The sequence below is a fragment of the Myotis daubentonii genome, chromosome 8 (assembly GCF_963259705.1).
Source record: "Myotis daubentonii chromosome 8, mMyoDau2.1, whole genome shotgun sequence".
Taxonomy (NCBI): Eukaryota; Metazoa; Chordata; class Mammalia; order Chiroptera; family Vespertilionidae; genus Myotis; species Myotis daubentonii.
Window position 1 is genome coordinate 35,123,300 of NC_081847.1, and position 19,447 is coordinate 35,142,746.

The 19,447-nt window shown below is 41.0% G+C and overlaps 1 protein-coding gene and 1 pseudogene across 2 annotated transcripts in view; both read left to right on the top strand.

Annotated features, from left to right (window-relative positions):
- MAPRE1 (microtubule associated protein RP/EB family member 1) overlaps positions 1–19,447 on the top strand; it is a 29,302-nt gene that overhangs the window by 7,643 nt on the left and 2,212 nt on the right. For both annotated transcript variants that reach the window (XM_059705883.1, XM_059705884.1), the window contains exons 3-6: positions 6,336–6,481; positions 8,853–9,060; positions 11,739–11,860; positions 17,368–17,520. In XM_059705883.1, the coding sequence (XP_059561866.1) occupies positions 6,336–6,481; positions 8,853–9,060; positions 11,739–11,860; positions 17,368–17,520 (629 nt within the window). The remainder of the gene's footprint in view (positions 1–6,335; positions 6,482–8,852; positions 9,061–11,738; positions 11,861–17,367; positions 17,521–19,447) is intronic.
- On the top strand, positions 1,025–1,231 carry LOC132240412 (U2 spliceosomal RNA; annotated as a pseudogene).

Below are 19,447 nucleotides of genomic sequence, written 5' to 3' on the forward strand. Positions count from 1 at the left end.
GCTACTTAAATTCTTTTATTGTTTGTGGGATAGAGAATTAGAATCTTTAGATTCTCCTAGTAATGAAAGCAATAATTTAATTGAACACTGTGTTCCAGTGCTATGTAAATGCTTTTTATTTATTTTTATTATTTTTTTTTAAAGGAAAGACAAAGATTCCAGTCTGAATTGTCCACAGGATAAAGTTTGAACACCTTAGCCTGATAGATAGGGTTTTAAATCTGAGATTTCCAACTTCCTTCTTTTTTTAAAAAATATATTTTATTGGATTTTTACAGAGAGGAAGGGAGAGGGATAGAGAGTTAGAAACATCAATGAGAGAGAAACATCGATCACCTGCCTCCTGCACACCTGCCCTCAACCAAGGCACATGCCCTTGACTGGAATCGAACCTGGGACCCCTCAGTCTGCAGGCCGATGCTCTAGCCAAACTGGTCAGCGCTGTAAATGCTTTTAAAATATATCTTCATTGAATTCTTACTATACCTCCATGAGAGGGATGTTTATTAATCTTATTTTACAATGAGGAAATGGGCTTAGGGAAATTGAGTAATAAGTCCATAGTTATACAGCCAAGAACAAAATTGAGACTTGAACATTCATTCAAGTGAAGAACCCAGGCTCTTCAACCCCTGTACCCTACTTACTCTAGACCAGCGGTTCTCAACCTGTGGGTCGCGACCCCTTTGGGGGTCGAACGACCCTTTCATAGGGGTCGCCTAAGACCATCAGAAAACACATATGTAATTACATATTGTTTTTGTGATTAATCACTATGCTTTAATTATGTTCAATTTGTAACAGTGAAAATACGTCCTGCATATCAGATGTTTATATTATGATTCATAACAGTAGCAAACTTACAGTTATGAAGTAGCCACGAAAATAATTTTATGGTTGGGGGTCACCACAACATGAGGAACTGTATTAAAGGGTCGCGGCATTAGGAAGGTTGAGAACCACTGCCCTAGTCTTTTCCTTCCCTGACGAGTGCTATTTGGATCAATTTAAAATTATTGCTCTCATCGCTTCTCGGCCTTTTGGCTAAGATCAAGTGTAGTATCTGTTCTTATCAGTTTAAAATTATTGCTCTCCTTTATACGATTCTTAAAAATTAATTGAGCCTTGTACTTCCTTATTTTATAACTGTCCTAGTCTTGGTGTCAGTAGCTTGTTATTCCCCTGTGAAGCTTAATCTCAGTTTTGCAGATGGTCAGAGGAAGCTCCATGTGAAGTTGCTCAGGGAAGCACTGGTGCCCGAGAGTCTGCTGCTTAGACATGAGTTACTTTGTTGGTCAGAAGCGCAGGTTGTTGGCCTTAAATCCGGGCTGCTTTTCCCCCATTTTCCATTCGTTTTCCTCAGTTTTATCACCACATTTCTATTGGAGGCTTTTAAAGCACTTGTTTGACCCGTGATTTATGACTAATGTGTGGATGAGGTCATCTTAGTTTTTATTGGAGCTGGCTTTTTCACCAATTTCCCCCTAAAAGTTACTTCTTTCTGTAAATACATACCAAAGTATATTCTACTTAGTTAATTAGAAAGTTAGCTCTCTTTTCATGTGTAAATAAGTTGTGCCTGTGCTGATCTGGCTCCAGATTTATCTCATTCAGACAGGAAGCTGTCATGATAGGACGAGGCTTAGGTCTGCTCTGAACCATGTGACTTTGGAGTTCCTTAATGCTCTAGTTCCTCTTTTGTAAACTGGGTAGTAGGACCTTTTGGGCTGTTGTCAGGCTCACCTGTAAAAAGAGCTGTTAGATATGGGTTCTTTACTAGACCCTGGGGGTAAGGGTAGACTTTGTTTTACAGGTATGGGGAATGTCCATGGGGCATGGCTGGTTTTGAACCCAGATTTTTCTGACTACACAGCCCACACTCTTTCTGATGTATACACATTATGTCTTTTAAAAAAAACATTTGAAAGAGTTAAATGTAGATTATGTATAATTAATTGCAACGATATTATCTCATTAAAAATCTGTGACAAGCCTGCCCCGGTGTGGCTCAGTAGTTGGGCATTGAGCTATGAACCAGGAGGTTACAGTTTTGTTTTTCTTAAATGTATTTTATTGACTTTTTAAAAAATAGATATATATTTTATTGATTTTTTACAGAGAGAAAGGGAGAGGGATAGAGAGTTAGAAACATCGATGAGAGAGAAACATCGATCAGCTGTTTCTGCACACCCCTACTGGGAATTTGCCCACAACCAAGGTACATGCCCTTGACCGGAATTGAACCTGGGACCCTTCAGTCCGCAGACCGACACTCTGTCCACTGAGCCAAACCGGTCAGGGCGGAGGTTACAGTTTGATTCCCCCGTCAGGGCACATGCCCAGGTTGTGGTCTCGATCCCCAGTAAGGGGGCATGCAGCCTTATCAATGATTCTCTCTCATCATTGCTATTTCTATCTCCTTCTCCCTCTCCCTTTCTCTGAAATCAATAAAAATATATTAAAAAAAATTATGTGAACAATTTCAACTTGCCTGTTGGTTGTTATTTTTCTTGTTCTAGATAAAATGCTTTTCCCCAGTACAAAGTGGTAAGTGCAGGACACTTAACTGTGATTTGTAAGCAAACTTTTATTCATTCATACCATTTCTCCTCTTGACAGCTGTGTAGGGCTTCTTGCAGAGTTATGTGGATGGTGGCATTGTGTTTCATGTTAATGCTTAGAAAACCTGGTCTCCGCTTCCAGTCGGAGACCCGACAGGATAAGCTACAGACACTGTTGTGTCCCTGAAGAAGGCCTGCTGCCAGGGGTTGGAGTCATAGAGAAAGTGAGGCTCCTCAGATCCTTGTATGTGCTGAGGCCAAAGCAGAATCCCGAGTCTGTAACTCTGGTGCCTAGTACCTCCTGTTCTTAGCTCTGATGAGAAGAGGGTCAAGCAGATTAAAATTCCCTGCCACATGGAGGCTTTAGAAGGTAGGAATAGGTTTTTCTCTTGAGAGAGCCTGTACTATTAATGTGCTGGCTGCCTGTGAAACGGCTGAGTTTTGTCAGTATTGTGCACCGCCCCCCCCCCCCCCCCCCAGAGAAATGAGCCTTTGCTTGGCTCTTGTAGTGAGATATGGTGAGGATAACTTTCAGAGACAGAGTTGGTAGGTTGTTCAAGATTCATTACATTCTGTAGTTCCCCTGTTTTGGAAAGCTAGACATCAAGAACACAAACCCGACCACAGAGAAGGATTTGATGAGTGATTGCTTGTGTCAAAAAGGGATACTGGTTGCCTTTTGTCACCCATTCTCTTTTTCCTCAGGTCTATTCCCATATTCAGGCCCCTCTGCACTTTTCCAGGGGCCCAGCATCGTGCTTTGAACATATCAAGTGTCCCTGCTGAAGCTGAAAGAGTTCTTGGCTCCCCTCTCTTCTCCTGGCTTCTCCCCTCCAGCCTGGCCTCTCCATTGTTCCTGTGCTGCACAGAATAGGAGAGGTGTTCACATGCTCCCAGGCAAATGCCAGATTACTTTCCCCCAGCTGTAAAACAGCGTGTCAGTCTTGCTCATGAGGGTGTGTTACCATGTCCTTCACCAGGCCTACCCCTCTTTTTCTCCTCAAGTTGGCTCCCTTTTTCAGACACTTTATTTGGGGCCATGATTTCACCATTCTAGTGTCGCAGGCCTGAGAATCGTCTGGGTCTAATTCACAAAGTTCTGTCTGTCTTCTGAAGGGTGTTTAGATCCAGCCCCTTACCAGGTTGCCCACTGCTGCCACAGTGGCTCCTGACTGGGCAGTAGGTTCCCCCTAAGTTCCCCCGCCCTCACTTCTCTCTTGTTCTACCACATTAGTCTGCAGCCTTTCTAAGAGACCTTTTTTTTTTTTTTTTAATCCTCACCAGAGGATGGCTATATATATATTTAAAAAAAATTTTTTTAATTGACTTTTAGAGAGAGATGAAGGGAGAGGGAGAGAGAGAAACATCAGTGTGAGAGAGAGACATTGACCAGTTGCCTCCCAAGCAAATTCCCTTCTGATTATAAGTGATTAAGTCTTTGTTATTGAAACATTAAGAAAACCATGACCATATTCCACTGTAATGCCACAAGTTAGTGACAGTTACTGTTATCTTTTAGCTGCATTTTTTCTTAATCATGGCTTTATTTATTGAGTGCTTATAGGCCAGGCACTTTCCAAATCATCTATCACCTGGGAGGGCAGGACTATCGACACCATTTTACACATAGGTAAGGGAAGCAAAGAGAGGTTAAACAACTTGCCCAAGGTTACTCATTTTAGCTGTACTTTCAGTGTTTGCCCATAATTTTTAAATTTAATTGACATAATATATATGGTTTTTATTTTTTTGAATAACTGAAAGTCTCAAAATGGTTTAAAATTTAAAAGGAACAAAAAGATAAAACAGTGATAAGTCTCCTTCTTAACTGGGTCTGCCAGCTCCCCAGTTCCTCTCCCAGAGGAAACCAGTGTTATCAGCTGGGTAGCCAGCCTCTACCAGTGGTTCTCAACCTTCCTAATGACGCGACCCTTTAATACAGTTCTTCATGTTGTGGTGACTCCCAACCATAAAATTATTTTCGTTGCTACTTCATAACTGTAATTTTGCTACTGTTATGAATCGTAATGTAAATATCTGATATGCAGGATGTATTTTCATTGTTCGTGACCGACAGGTTGAGAACCGCTGGTGTGTTTGCGAATGTTGTGCACCTTTTCCTCCCTTCCTCACAAATGGTAGCATATTTAATCAGTGTATATTCTGGAGAGTGTACCGTATCCATATATTATCAGATGCCATGCTGCTTTCTTTTATGGCTGGAGTACTGTAATTTTCCTTGGATTAGTCCATGTTAATGGACATTTAGTTTGTTTCCAGTCTGTTGGTGTTACAGATTGTTGCAGTAACACATACAAACATGTGTCGTACAGTTTTGTTTCCTTCTTTTAAAATTAAAATAGGATTATTTTTCCTACGTTAATTTTATTGATGACTTTTAATGTTTGCATTAATGACTCCTCACAGTCCTTTATTTCCACATTAAAAAAAAATATTTCTTTTTATTGATTTCAGAGAGGAAGGGAGAGGTAGAGAGAGAGATAGAAACATCAGTGATGAGAAAAAATCATTGATCGGCTGCCTCCTGCACACCCTGCACTGGGGATGGAACCCACAACCTGGGCATGTGTCCTGACTGGGAATTGAACCATGACCTCCTGGTTGACAGATTGAAGCTCAACCACTGAGCCAGGCCGGCTGGGCTATTTACACACTTTATTCATCCTCTAAGATGACTCAAGCCTTACCTACTCCCTTAAGCCTGAATATGCTTACATTTAGTAGTCATCTGTTTCCTGCGTATTTGAGTTAAAACATTGAGAGTTCTTAACCTGGAGTTTTCTGATTGGGGAGCATCTGTTCTGTGTAGAATGTTGGCTGCTGCTTTCATCTACTTCTCCAAGGGACCCTTGACCCAAAACGGCTGAGAGCCAGTGCCCTTGATAATACTGCAAGCTTTGGAGCAGGGGCCACACAGCGCCCTCGTTTTGTGTTCTCTGCTTGCAGCACAGATCCGGGTAGGGTGGGGCTGTGACAGTGAGATTTGATAGTTGATGCCATGACGCAGCTGGTCCTTCCTACCCTCAGCCTGTCCGCATCCTTAAGCCACACATTATGTGGGCCTGGTCTGTGGCACATAGTTGGGACAGTGGCCATTTAAGAGGGGTCCTCGTCTAGCCCTGCTTGGGTTGCCAGCCTTTGCTATTAAGGCAGCGCCTAGAAGGAAAGCCTCTTCTATTGATGAGCACCTGGATTTCTTCCGTATATTGGCTTCGTAAATAATGCTGTAATGAACATAATTAAATTTACTTAGAGATGTGAAAAGCTCAGGAAGACAGACATCTTAGAAACAAATTTTTTAAACCTCAGAACATGGATCTTTGAAATACTTGGGAAATCCCTCCTCCCGCTCGTGAGGATGAGGTTATGTCCTTGGGAAAATTCTATGCATTCATTAAAAAAAAATTTTTGTTGTTGTTGCAGTGGTCATTTTATTATGTTTCTCATAAAGAGTAGTTTTAAAATTTCATAGAAACATACATTCCTTTTCCCCTCATTGCCTTCCAAGTCCCTTCATCTTCCAAGTTGCAAGTGTGTTGAAGAACCCATCAGGCAAAACCACAGTCTTGTTAGAGATTTTAAAAATGACTTCGAAGTCAAGTGGTATTGAAGCTTTTGGGTACTGTAGGTCCACTTTACAACTTTTAAAATTGTACCTGGGTTAAGTGGCTTTGGGGTAAAATTTCCCCCTGCTTCTTTAATAATAACATTTAATGAGCTATTGCATATTTTATTCTTCTCTTGTTCATTCAGGGGCTGCCTATTGTCAGTTTATGGACATGCTGTTCCCTGGCTCCATTGCCTTGAAGAAAGTGAAATTTCAAGCTAAACTAGAACATGAATACATCCAGAACTTCAAAATACTACAAGCAGGTTTTAAGAGGATGGGTGTTGACAAAGTAGGTAAATTTTATTCTTTCATTTAAGGTTGTTTCTTGACTAGTGATTGTTACTAAGGATACAGCTGCTGGCCCATGACTTTGGACATTTTCTTTTCCCAATTTATATATTTTCCTTTTCTCCAGTTAACAGAATTTATTGGGAGCTAAGTTTCCCTCTGTCCTCCTACCCCAGTTCCTTTGCTATGTTCTTTCTTCATAGTGAAGTTAGTAATCAACTATAGGAGTCAACCTGTTTAATCTCTATTACTGCGATCTAACTCTTTAATATCTGGATTTAATTCTGTAAAGCATAGAGAAGATTCTAGAAATACTTGCTTTGTAAAAGCAGGATACAAGGAAGATCCCTGTTGGGACATTTCCTCTTGCCCCCAAGGTTATTTGAAGATACCCTCAACCAAGCTTCATTAGGACATATATTATCTGTTTTAGCAGATAATAGATTAGAGTCATGCGCTACATAACAGTGTTTCAGTACATGAAGGACTGCCTATTGACATAACAAAGCTAGGTGAAAAGTCCCTGTCACCTAGGGACATTGCAGCATTGTAGCACAATTCATTAAGTGTTTGTGGTGGTGCTGGTGTAAACGAACCTGCTCTGCCAGTTGTATAAAAGTATAGTATGTAGTACATATAATTATGAACAGTACGTAATCCTTGATAATGATAATAAATGACTATGTTACTGGTTTACGTATTTACTATACTATTTAGTTGTTATTTTAGAGTGTACTCTTTCTATTAAAAAAGCTTGCTGTAAACAGTATGCTGTGTCATGCCTGCAGCAGCTTCATACATCCTGTGTTTATCGCATCTCTTGCATCTCTTGTGCTTGATTTGATCTTGTGAGATTTTGTATATTTACATTCTCTGCAGGCTTATAGCCTAGGAGGCTATACCAGATAGCCAAGGTGTGTAGTCAACTGTGTCACCGAGGTTTGTGTAAGCCACACTGTGCTGTTTGCACAGTAATGAAATTGTCTAATGATGCATTTCTCTGAGCGTATCTCCATGGTTAAATAATGTGTAACTATTGCAAAATTAAGCAATTTCTCCCCTCACCCATTAGAGGGGTTTTTCCTTTTAAGCCATTTTGTGGGGAAAATACATTTTTAGTAAAGCTTATAATCACCCCTAATTATTTTGCTTGTGTGTCTAGTTTTTGTTTACTTTGAAATCAGCCTTTATTTTAGTTTTGTTTCTGCACTATATAAAATATGCATGTGTATTGTAAGACTATCATTTAGTTGCCAGGCATAGTGTAACTAGGTGCAGCTTATTATATACAGTAATGTATCTTTTTCTTTTTATAGAACTTAAATTTTTTTGAATAAGGTAAATTTCTAAAGTAAAAGAGTATGGTGCATTTGATCCCCCATGCACCTCAGCAATTATTGACTCAAGTCTAGTTTTGTTTCAGCTGTACCTCTATCCCATACAAAGTAATTTTATATTTATTTGCTCTGAGGGATGGATATAGTTCAGATTATTACATATATTATTTATAAAAATACCATTGCAACTGGAATCCTTGAACGTAAACTCTGGCTAGCAGTTCAATGACTTGGAATAATATCTGATAACACAGTATTCTTGTACAATAACAAAACTTACAGAATCCTTAAAGTGTGTTTTAATAGAATTGGAATTACTTGAAAAATATACCATTTTGTAGAAATCTGTCCCAGGACTGATTTTGTGTCTTGACGTACTTTTAAGAGTTTTTTAAAATCACAGTTTATTGTAGACACGTGTGGTTAGTTTATGCTCTGGATTTTATACTTTGTGACAGGCACTGTGGCCATGCAAGTTACACAGGAGACTTACTTTTTACAGTGGAATGACATATCTTAGGATGTGCTTGGGAATGTGTATGGGACTTGTATATGATACTTGTTCCATTTGCATTTCTGATTATTTATTTATTTTTTAAAAATATATTTTATTGATTTTTTACAGAGAGGAAGGGAGAGAGAGAGTTAGAAACATTGATGAGAGAGAAACATCGATCAGCTGCCTCCTGCACATCTCCTGCTGGGGATGTGCCCGCAACCAACGTACATGCCCTTGACCGGAATCGAACCTGGGACCTTTCAGTCCGCAGGCTGACGCTCTATCCACTGAGCCAACCCGGTTTCGGCCTCTGATTCTTTTTGATGGACTTGGAGGGGGCTTGGTAGGTAGAACTATTCTGTGGATAAAATTTGCTCTATAAAGTTTCAGGGGCTTACTTTATAGTAAGTTCTTGCCTCTAAACTATATATTTTTCCTTGGCAGGCAGAGCTTTATACTGATTGATGCATTGACATATTTGACACTTTCCAAAAACCTCTTGCTTTGAGCTAAACAGTCTTGATGTTTCTCTGCAGATAATTCCTGTGGACAGATTAGTAAAAGGAAAGTTTCAGGACAATTTTGAATTTGTTCAGTGGTTCAAGAAGTTTTTTGATGCAAACTATGATGGAAAAGACTATGACCCTGTAGCTGCCAGACAAGGTCAAGAAACTGCCGTGGCTCCCTCCCTTGTTGCTCCAGCTATGAACAAACCGAAGAAACCTCTCAGCTCTAGCAGTGCAGGTAAAAAACCATACAGAAATATCAATTCCAAATAATAGTTTTGCAGGTACTTATTCATTCATTCACATTTAACCAGAATTTTTGAGTAGCCATAGGCTTAGGGAGCTTAAAGAGCCTAGTCACAGCCATGTGGCAAGACCATGAAATGTGGCATCAGGCTGACCTGGGTTGTTTTCAGGTCTCTGTAACTCTGTGTGAGCTACTTGACCTGCCCTAAAGTTTCCTCCTGTATAGAACAGGAATTTGAATATGTGCCCCCAGAGAGTTGCTTTTGAGGCCTGGATGAGTTACTGTATGCAGTTTGCCAAGGCTCTTTATTTTTTTTATTTTATTTTTTTTTAATATATTTTATTGATTTTTTACAGAGAGGAAGGGAGAGAGAGATAGAGAGTTAGAAACATCGATGAGAGAGAAACATCGATCAGCTGCCTCCTGCACATCTCCCACTGGGGATGTGCCCGCAACCCAGGTACATGCCCTTGACCGGAATCGAACCTGGGACCTTTCAGTCCACAGGCCGACGCTCTATCCACTGAGCCAAACCGGTTTCGGCTGCCAAGGCTCTTTAATTGTATGGAGTAGATAACCCTTCAGGTTAACTCACATAAAAGAGCTTCGAACACAAGGACATTATACAGAGCCCAATAACAGTAAGTCCTGAGCTCTCAAGAACTGAAGGACCTTTTTAGGTCTCTCAGGGACTGTTCTAGGCTCTCTGCATCATTATTCTCTCTGCAGATAAGCTTCTTGGACATTACTTACAGCATCCCTGCCCTCCCAAGAACTTTAGCTGTTAAGTGGCTTTGGCTTGCTGTGATGCCAGCAGAATCTGGGAAGCAGGGGTGGAGGTGGGGGGCTGTTTTTTAGAGATCTTCTCTAAAAAGTCTTGGCCTGGAGGTTTCCCAAAATGTGTTTGTAGTAGTATATTTATAGATTATACCTATACTTTGGGGGCAGGGTGGATGCTCTACAGATGCTAATGCCTCCTTTTCAAGAATATTAGTTAAGGTCCCATTATACCTTGAAAAAGAGACTGATCCATCTGGTAGGAAGAGAAGGACATTGAGTACTTTTAAATTTTTATATGATCTGATATAAATGGGATCACAGGATATGTGTCTTTTGTGTCTGGTTTTTTTATTTAACATGTTTTCAACATTTACCTATGTTGTAGCATGTATCAGTACTTTATCCCCTTTAATGGGTGAATAGTATTCCATTGTATGACTAGACCACATTTTTATTTATTCATCAGTTGATTATTTGTGTTGTTTCCACTAGCTATTATGAATAATGCTGCTATGAACATTCCAATACAAGTTTCTTTGTAGACATGTGTTTTCATTTCTTTTGGATATAGATCTGGGAGTATATACTCTTGGAGCATAATTATTGGGTCATATGGTAACTCTGTGTTTAACGTTTTGCAGAAATACCTGTTTTCCAAAGTGGCTGAACCATTTTGCATTCCTATCAGCAGTTTATATGAAAGTTCTGATTTCTCCAAGTACTTTTATTTCTTAGCTACTTAGAATGGGGGATTGCATAGGTAACCCTGTGCATTTCATATTTCAGATGTGGATAACAGGCAAGTGGAGACTTGCATTAAGCATTTAGTCTTTGGGATAAACTTATTGATAAACATACTTGAGATGATACTAGAGATCATCCAGAGGAAATGCCTATTACTGTATGGTTACTGAATAATTTGGGGTGTTAGGACAATCAGATATTTCTAAGCCTGGCATAATGTACAAGCTTTCTAAAATGATTGCTGAATAAATGAATAAAATCATGAATGATACATTTGCCATGAGGTAGCCCAGTCTTGATTATTTTAACTTGGAGATAGGTTGGCTCCTTTACTACTTTCTCCTTATCTGCTTTCGGCTACTACCGCTGAGAGAAGTTTGTAAATCCTGGTCACTGTGCTCCTTTTCTCTCCTAACCCATCTAATCACCTTCTAAAAGGTGAGCAAGATATGGGCTTTGAAGTAATTACTTGTAAGAGCAGTCCCTACCACCCCACTCTTCCAGTCCAAGGAGTCTGAGGTTCTGAGTTAGGAGGCATCTTACTTTTCAGGTGGGGAACTGTGAGTGCAGAGCAACAGCTGGAACTGTGAGCTCACTACTGGCATGAAGTTTGCCTTTGTGCCATGAAGCTGCCCTTCTGGTGGATTTGGTTGGAACTGGGTTAAGGTACATCAACTGTGTGTGCCTCTTTCAGATGATCTATTCACCACAGCAACAAAAAGACCTCACAGGAGGACTGACTCCCGGCACAAGAGATTATGGCTAAAGTTGGTACTCTGCTACCAGGATGAAAAACCACTTTGGGCAAACTTGGGGGTATTGTCATACATGCCGGGCTTGCCGCATTGGGTCCCTGCATTACTGTGGAGGGAAGTTGGTCACAGCCTCCTCTTGTCATCTGGTGTTTTGTTTTTGTTTTTTTTAATCCTTACTCGAGGATATGTTTATTGATTTTAGAGGGAGGAAGGGAGAGAGAGAGAAACATTGATTGGTTGCCTCCAATATGCACCTCAACTGGGAATTGAACTGGAAACCTTTTGGTGTACAGCTGACGCTCCAACCAAACTGAGCCACCTGGCCAGGGCTGGCGGGTTCTTTTTGGTTTTGAAATTTCTGCTCTTAAAAAACCTCTGATCTTCTCTCAGCTCCACAGAGGCCCATTGCGACACACAGAACTACTGCAACCCCTAAGGCTGGCCCCGGTGTGGTGCGAAAGAATCCTGGTGTGGGCAATGGGGACGACGAAGCAGCTGAACTGATGCAGCAGGTAGGTCCCTCCTGTATCCCAGACTGGAGTCATGTCGGTGGAAAGGATACCGGCTGCACTGACCAGAAAAGGCTTGTTCGTGTTCTTGTAGGAAGACCTACTTTGTCTGCTTGCTGAAACAGTCATCGTCATGACATGTGTGAGCCTGTCAGGTGCTATGTGGGGAGCAGGGTGAATGTGGAGGTAGAAGCGGGGTGTCAGGCATTTCTGAGATCTGTTAGTGTGACAGAAACCAATGTCTTCGTTTGGAAACCCACCTATACAATAACCCTGTTGAATGTCTCTAGAATGCTGTTAGGATTCTGTGGGATTCAGAGTATCTTGAATTTTTTGCTCTGAAAATGATAAAGGAGACTTTCTTTCTGAGTAATATTTAAAAAAGGATTTTACAGTTTCTTTGCTGTAATCCAAGTTGAGAGTAGAACTGATATGAAAAGCCTATTCTTCTGGTCTTCATAGGTCAGTGGTTTGAACTGTCTTCTTTAGGATTAACTAATATCCTGAAGATACATGTCAGGTCTATGGATCAGAACAAATTTAGACTTTTAAACATTTTCTCACTAATCCTGGTAGTTATTTTGTTTGTTTGCTTTTGAATGATTCTCTTGATTAACCCCAGTTTTAAAATTGTGATGCTTTGTTATCTTAGTGAGTTTGAGATTGGACTCTTCTACTTTCCCAAAAGCCACGTCCTAAATCCTGGGGGTCACAACGTCGTTTTAATCCTGACCCAGTCCCTGCATCTAGGAAACCAGGACAGAAAAGCCTGCCCAAAGGTCATGTTTTTTAATTTATTCTCTAATTTGCATGTGGCTCATGGTCCTGGGTGCCTGAGGAGTGTCGAGGTGACTGGGTCACCAGCCCCATTAGTGTGGCTGCTTTAAGCAGCCTCTGGGTGCTGTCACTGAAGTGTAGAAGTTCTGGAGACTAAGGAGACCTCCTGTAACTGTCCGTTTTCAGGCCTGGATGTACACAGGAAGCAGTGTCAGAAAAACAGAGTGAGGGTTGTTAGTGGTGAGACCGGGTGACCAGCACAGGGCTGATCTCGAACCCTTAGGAGAAGAGGCAGAGGCTCAGCTGGTGCCCTGTGTGAGGGAGCACAGGCTTTGGGATGCATAGATTTGAGGACTATCCTGTCTGCTACTTGGAGCACGTCAGTTAATCTCTCTGAACTTACTGCCTCCTGTGAAGTGGGCTCATCATACTTTGCTCACCGTAGTTGAGTGGATTACGTGAGCTGATGTTATATCAAGTGCCTGGAATGGTGTTGGGATAAATAGGGTAATGGCAGTGTGGTTATTATGGTTCCTGTTTGTTGTCTTGATACAGTGAGATAGGTCTTGAAGTTTTTCTTAAAAGTTCACAGGAATAAAATATTTTCGTATGAAGTAAGTACATAAGTGTTAATACCCTGTATGGAACACTCGAACATTAATAGCAAAACCAAAAATAGCTCACACTTTTAGAGTGCGTATGCCATTATGTTATTAAGCACTTTAATTTCACTTTTACATTAGCCCTATGAGGTGTTACAGATAAGGATAGTGTGGCTCGGGGAGGTTAAGTAACTTGAGCTGGGATTTGAACCCAGCTCATACTCAGCTGGTTCAACCCTGTCTCAGAAATATTTTGGTCTGCACAGGGTTGTGTTTTTTTTATACATATTTTTTATTGATTTCAGAGAGGAAAGGAGAGGGAGAGAGAAACATCAGTGATGAGAGAGAATCATTGATTGGCCGCCTCCTGCACGACCCCCACTGGGGATGAAGCCTGCAACCCAGGCATGTGCCCTTGACTGGAATTGAACAGGGGACCCTTCAGTCTGCAAACCATTGAGCCAAACCAGCTAGGGCTGCGGAGGGTTGTAATTTAAAAAATATTTTTTTTTAATATGAAAGATTTAACTTCTCTCCAGGTTGCCAAAGGCTTTCCCCACATCCTGTTATTCCCTTGTTACATGATCTTTCTGGCCCCTAAAAATATTTGAATTTGTGGCCCTAACAAAGGTGTGGAAGTCTGGGGTTATGACCAATAGGAGAAGTAGAGCCAGATGAGTTTGTTAGGATAAGAGAAGAGTGTATTCTATACAAATTACCTTCTAGTGTTCATATCATTGGAAGATCTGCAGCAATTCCACATTCTTAAGTCATTCTGGAGAAATTTACCTTTATTTGATTTTATTCCAGAGCAACACTTTTCAATAGAAACAGAATGTGAACCAGAAATGTGAGGCATATATATAATTTGAAATTTTTAATAGCCACATTAAAAAAAAGTAAAAAGAAACAAGGTTAAATTAACTCTAATAACACATTACCCCATATATCCAAAATATCATTCTGACATAATATAAATAATTATATTTATTTAATTATGAGATGTTTTACATTTGAAAGCCCACATTCCAAGGGCTCAGATAGCTACGTGTGGCTCATAGCTGCCAAATGGGCCAGTGCAAGTTCTAAGCATTTTTTGGGGGGCTTCTTAGATTATATCTCTTACTTTACTACAAGAGAATGTTCTAAGAGTGACATTGATTAGTAGCCACAGATTTTTAATAACCTCACAAAGAAGCATTTAGAGGAGTGCCAAGTGACATAGTGTGTACTTACTGTTTCTTGTGGAATTGTAGTTATTGAGTGATAGTGAGGAGGAATGCTGCTTTGGTCTTATAGGTGGGGCCCAGAAGGCTGGGTTCTGGTGCCCTGGATGATGTGTAGGCCAGAGAAGGTTTAATGATTTGTGAGGGAGGCACTAGTGAAATATGAGCTAGCATACCTTTTTAAGGTATTCTGGTTTTCCTTTCCTTCTTGGTCACTAATGTGATTAGAAGGCCTCTTCCTAGCTTTTGGATCTTGCAACTGAAGATCCAAGGCAGCTTCCCATTGCTGGGGCTGGTCAAATCTTGCCCTTCTATGCCTTTTTGTATTGCACATTGGGGCTGATAGTTTAAGGCAGCGGTTCTCAACCTGTGGGTCGAGACCCCTTTGGGGGTCGAACGACCCTTTCCCAGGGGTCGCCTAAGACCATCGGAAAACACATACATAATTACATACTGTTTTTGTGATTAATCACTATGCTTTAATTATGTTCAATTTGTAACAATGAAAATACATCCTGCATATCAGATATTTACATGACGATTCATAACAGTAGCAAAATTACAGTTATGAAGTAGCAACGAAAATAATTTTATGGTTGGGGGTCACCACAACATGAGGAACTGTATTAAAGGGTCGCGTCATTAGGAAGGTTGAGAACCACTGGTTTAAGGAAAGGCAACTGGCAGTAGTTAAAAGCAGGGGTGGGGAGAACTTGGGGAAATGGAAAATTTAGTTTGTTTTTTGTTTTTGTTTATGTTTTTTTGGACAATTTAGTGTTGCTGGCTACCGGGTAATGGTAGTACTTTATTGAAACTTTCATTTATTTTAAAAAGTGATTTCTGTGGTTGATAAAGGTCTTTCTTGATTCTTCTGATATGCTCTGTTCAGGCCTTTTATGATGAACATTAACATTAAGTCTTTGAGAGCTCTAGCCACTTTGGCTCAGTGGATAGAGCGTCGGCCTGCGGACTGAAGGGTCCCAGGTTTGATTCCAGTCAAGGGCATAGGCCCAGGTTGTGGGCTTGATCCCCAGTAGGGGGCGTGCAGGAGGCAGCCAATCAATGATTCTCTCTCATCGTTGATGTTTCTCTCTCTCTCTCTCTCTCTCTCTCTCTCTCTCTCTCTCTCTCTCTCTCTCTCCTCCCTTCCTCTCTGAAATTAAAAAGAAGTCTTTGATAGAATGGTCTTGCTGGTTCTAGTCACTTGCTCCACATCTCTGGGTGGTTCTTGACTGCAGGTTATGAAGGGGACACTAGACAGGGGCGGCACTGATCCCTCTGGTTGTGTCTGGTTTCTTCATCAGGCTGTAGGGAAGCTAGATCAGCTGTTCACTTCAGTTTTTGCAGCTATGAGTTCAGACTAGATTTCTATAGTGCCTTCTGGCTCTCAGATTCCCTACTACCCAAATTGTTCCCATCTGCTTTACCTTTGATTTCCTGGCTTGGTTTTCCATGTGCCCCTAGCCCAGGGGTGGGCAAACTTTTTGACTCGAGGGCCACAGTGGGTTCTTAAACTGGACCGGAGGGCCGGAACAAAAGCATGGATGGAGTGTTTGTGTGAACTAATATAAATTCAAAGTAAACATCATTACATAAAAGGGTACGGTCTTTTTTTTTTTTTTTTTTTTTTAGTTTTATTCATTTCAAACGGGCCGGATCCGGCCCGCGGGCTGTAGTTTGCCCACGGCTGCTAGCCTATAAGTTCCATGAGGATTTTATGCTGCACGTTATGCCTTGTAATTTACATTTAGTGAGAGTTAAAGTGAATTCACATGTCATAGATTCAAATATACTGGAATGAAGATGCACCATGCTTAAAATACATAAAGGACCGGGAGAATTGTTACAACTTTTATTTCTCTTGGCTAGTTAAGAGTCCTGGCCTAAGCACCGAGATTTATTTCTTTATTGTCCCTTTGTGGAAATGAGAGCCCCTCAGTGGAGCTCCTAGAAGCTCCTGCTGCATGTATGGTGAGCAGATGAGATGCTCAATGGAGGGATCTAGCAGTGGAATGTGGTGGGGTCTGTTCCCTACCTCCGCTGTCTTCTCTCCCTTTTCAGACTCTTCAGAGACAGACAGGTGTCAGGACATTCTCCACAGAAGATGTTTCTCTTCTGAGTTAAGGACCTCCCCCGCCCCTCTCGCTTCCCCCAATATACAGGAGGAGTGGAAGGGAAAAACCATTGAGTTTTCTGTGCCCAGGCCTCCCTCAGTCCTAGTTGTTTTTGGCTAGTATTAGTCATCTTTAACTGGAACCTCCTGGCTCGCCATTTCTACCCTATCCCCTGGACCAGACCCTCTGTTTCCATTGACCTCCACATGCAAAAAAATATGAACTTGATGGACCAATGGTAAGAACTCAATTTATGATTGAGTCCTGCTGTGCTGGATTTGGCTTCTATGTTTGTCTCAGGCTCCTGGATCTTTTCTCAATCCCTTAGAAGTTCTTGAATGTTCATGGCATTGTCTGCCCTCTTGTGAGAATTATTATATTTAAGGTGGCCATGAACAAGCCCATGTTATTTATTTATTTTAAATATATTTTTATTTTATTTTAGAGAGGAAGGAAGAGGGAGAGAGAGATAGAAACATCCATGATGAGAGAGAATCATTGATTGGCTGCCTCCTGCAAGTCCCCCACTGGGTATCGAGCCCACAACCCGGAATCAAACCTGGAACCTTTCATTTCACAGGCCGACGCTCTATCCACTGAGCCAAACCGGCTAGGGCAAGCCCATGTTATTTATCTGGGGCTAGAGAAAATTGATACTAAACTAAAATGGGTTTTTGTCCATGTTAGAGAATTTGATGAAAGACCACATCTCCTTGTGGGTTAGATGTTTGTCTGATATGTTATTGGTACATGAATGCCAAGTTTCTCACCCTTTTTAATGTCTTGTGCAGGTCAACGTATTGAAACTTACTGTCGAAGACTTGGAGAAAGAAAGAGATTTCTACTTTGGAAAGCTAAGGAACATTGAATTGATTTGCCAGGAGAACGAGGGGGAAAACAACCCTGTATTGCAGAGGATTGTGGACATTCTCTATGCCACAGATGTACGTTTTAACATGAGGATATTTGCCATTTTGCCACCTAAGAGAAAATGAATTTTATCTGGTTGGTTTTGGCAAACTCAGTGCTGATGCTTGTCGAGTTCCAGCATAGCATTCACAAAGGACTTCATCTTTGACTCTTCAAAGTCAGCCAGAGGGCACTTCTGCCAGCTTCAGCCTTTGCCTTGAGGTCTGTGAGCCCTTGAGGCAGGAATAGGAAGAAGTAGGTGCCCTGCTTCTGTAGTTTGTGGCTACTGATAGGTGATGAGTGCCACAAAATGATCATGCTGCACCATCCCCTCTCCACACCCTGCAGCCTAGAACCCTCAGCCTGAGTTATTGCCTCCATTTTATCAGGGCCCCTCGCATGCTCTGGAGAACCAGGCACATGGCTTCTTTTTTATGTGCTGCCCACAGCTGTCAGAGTGTACCTTTGCTCCTCCCTCCCAAGAGTGTGTCTGATTCCCATTTCCTCTAAGTGCTTTGTGGTCAGATTTATTGGGAATCCATGTGTTTATACAGCCAAATCTGATTGTGTGTGTGTGTGTGTGTGTGTACCTGTGTATATATATATTGATATGTATATATATATATATTTTTTTTAAATATATTTTATTGATTTTTTACAGAGAGGAAGGGAGAGAGAGAGAGATAGAAACATCGATGAGAGAGAAACATCCATCAGCTGCCTCCTGCACACCTCCCACTGGGGATGTGCCCGCAACCAAGGTACATGCCTTTGACTGGAATCGAACCTGGGACCTTTCAGTCCGCAGGCCGACGCTCTATCCACTGAGCCAAACCGGTTATGGCTGTATATATTTTTTAATACATTTTTATTGATTTCAGAGGGGAAGGGAGAGGGAAAGAGAGATAGAAACATCAATGATGAGAATCATTGCTCAACTCCTGTACGGCTCCCACTGGGGATTGAGCCCACAACCCGGGCATGTGCCCCGACTAGGAATTGAACCATGACCTCCTGGTTCATAGGTCTATGCTCAACCACTGAGCTATGTTGTCTGGCTGAATCTGCTGATATTAATCATTACATTAGCCAACCAGGGAAGACTGATTTTTCCTTGATTTAGGATTTGGTATCTTGCTGTATCCACTGTTTAGTGGCTATATTATAATTTTTCTGCATTCCTAGCAAGGTCTATAGTATATGTCTAAGTACTTTGTAGTATATATGTAGTATACAGATAAAAGGTACATGTTGTTATTAATACTGTTCTCCAAACATATCAAGTAAATTTGAGGGATTAAAATGACTGAAAAGTGAATAATTTGTTAAATAAATTCTTATTTTAGGCTTGCTCTGTGCCAGATAACAAAAACAAAGACGATGAGGATATAGGGGTTCTTGTTCTAGTCTGAGTATTATTTTATTTATTTTTTTGAGTATTATTTTATTTGAGTCATATCTTAAGTAAATTCAGCCATAGAGATTTGTTAAAAAAAAAAAATAAGATGATGGTTGAAGGGAAGTGTAATTTTTATGTTATTGTAGCTATTAGTATATGCCAGAATACCCTAGAGCTGGTATGAGGTGGGAGCCCCAAATCTGATTTCCCATGATACTAGTGTTGGGTCAGACATGTTTATGTGTAAACACAACACCCACAACACTCCTAAATAGCAGGCATGGTCCTAAATGCTGCCAAAGGAATGTATAAAGGAAAAGCTGCCTATAGTATAGGCAGTTTATTGAGAGGAGATGGTAGAACTGAAATTTATGGTGACCTTAGGGATTGTTGAGGGTACCTTGTTCTTTCGTGTTTTTTTTTTTTTTTTTTAATTGATTTCACAAAGAAGAAGGGGAAGGGAGGGAGGGAAGGATGGATGGAGGGAGGGAGAGAGAGAGAGAGAGAGAGAGAGAGAGAGAGAGAGAGAGAGAGAGAGAGAGAAAAGCATCAATTATGAGAGA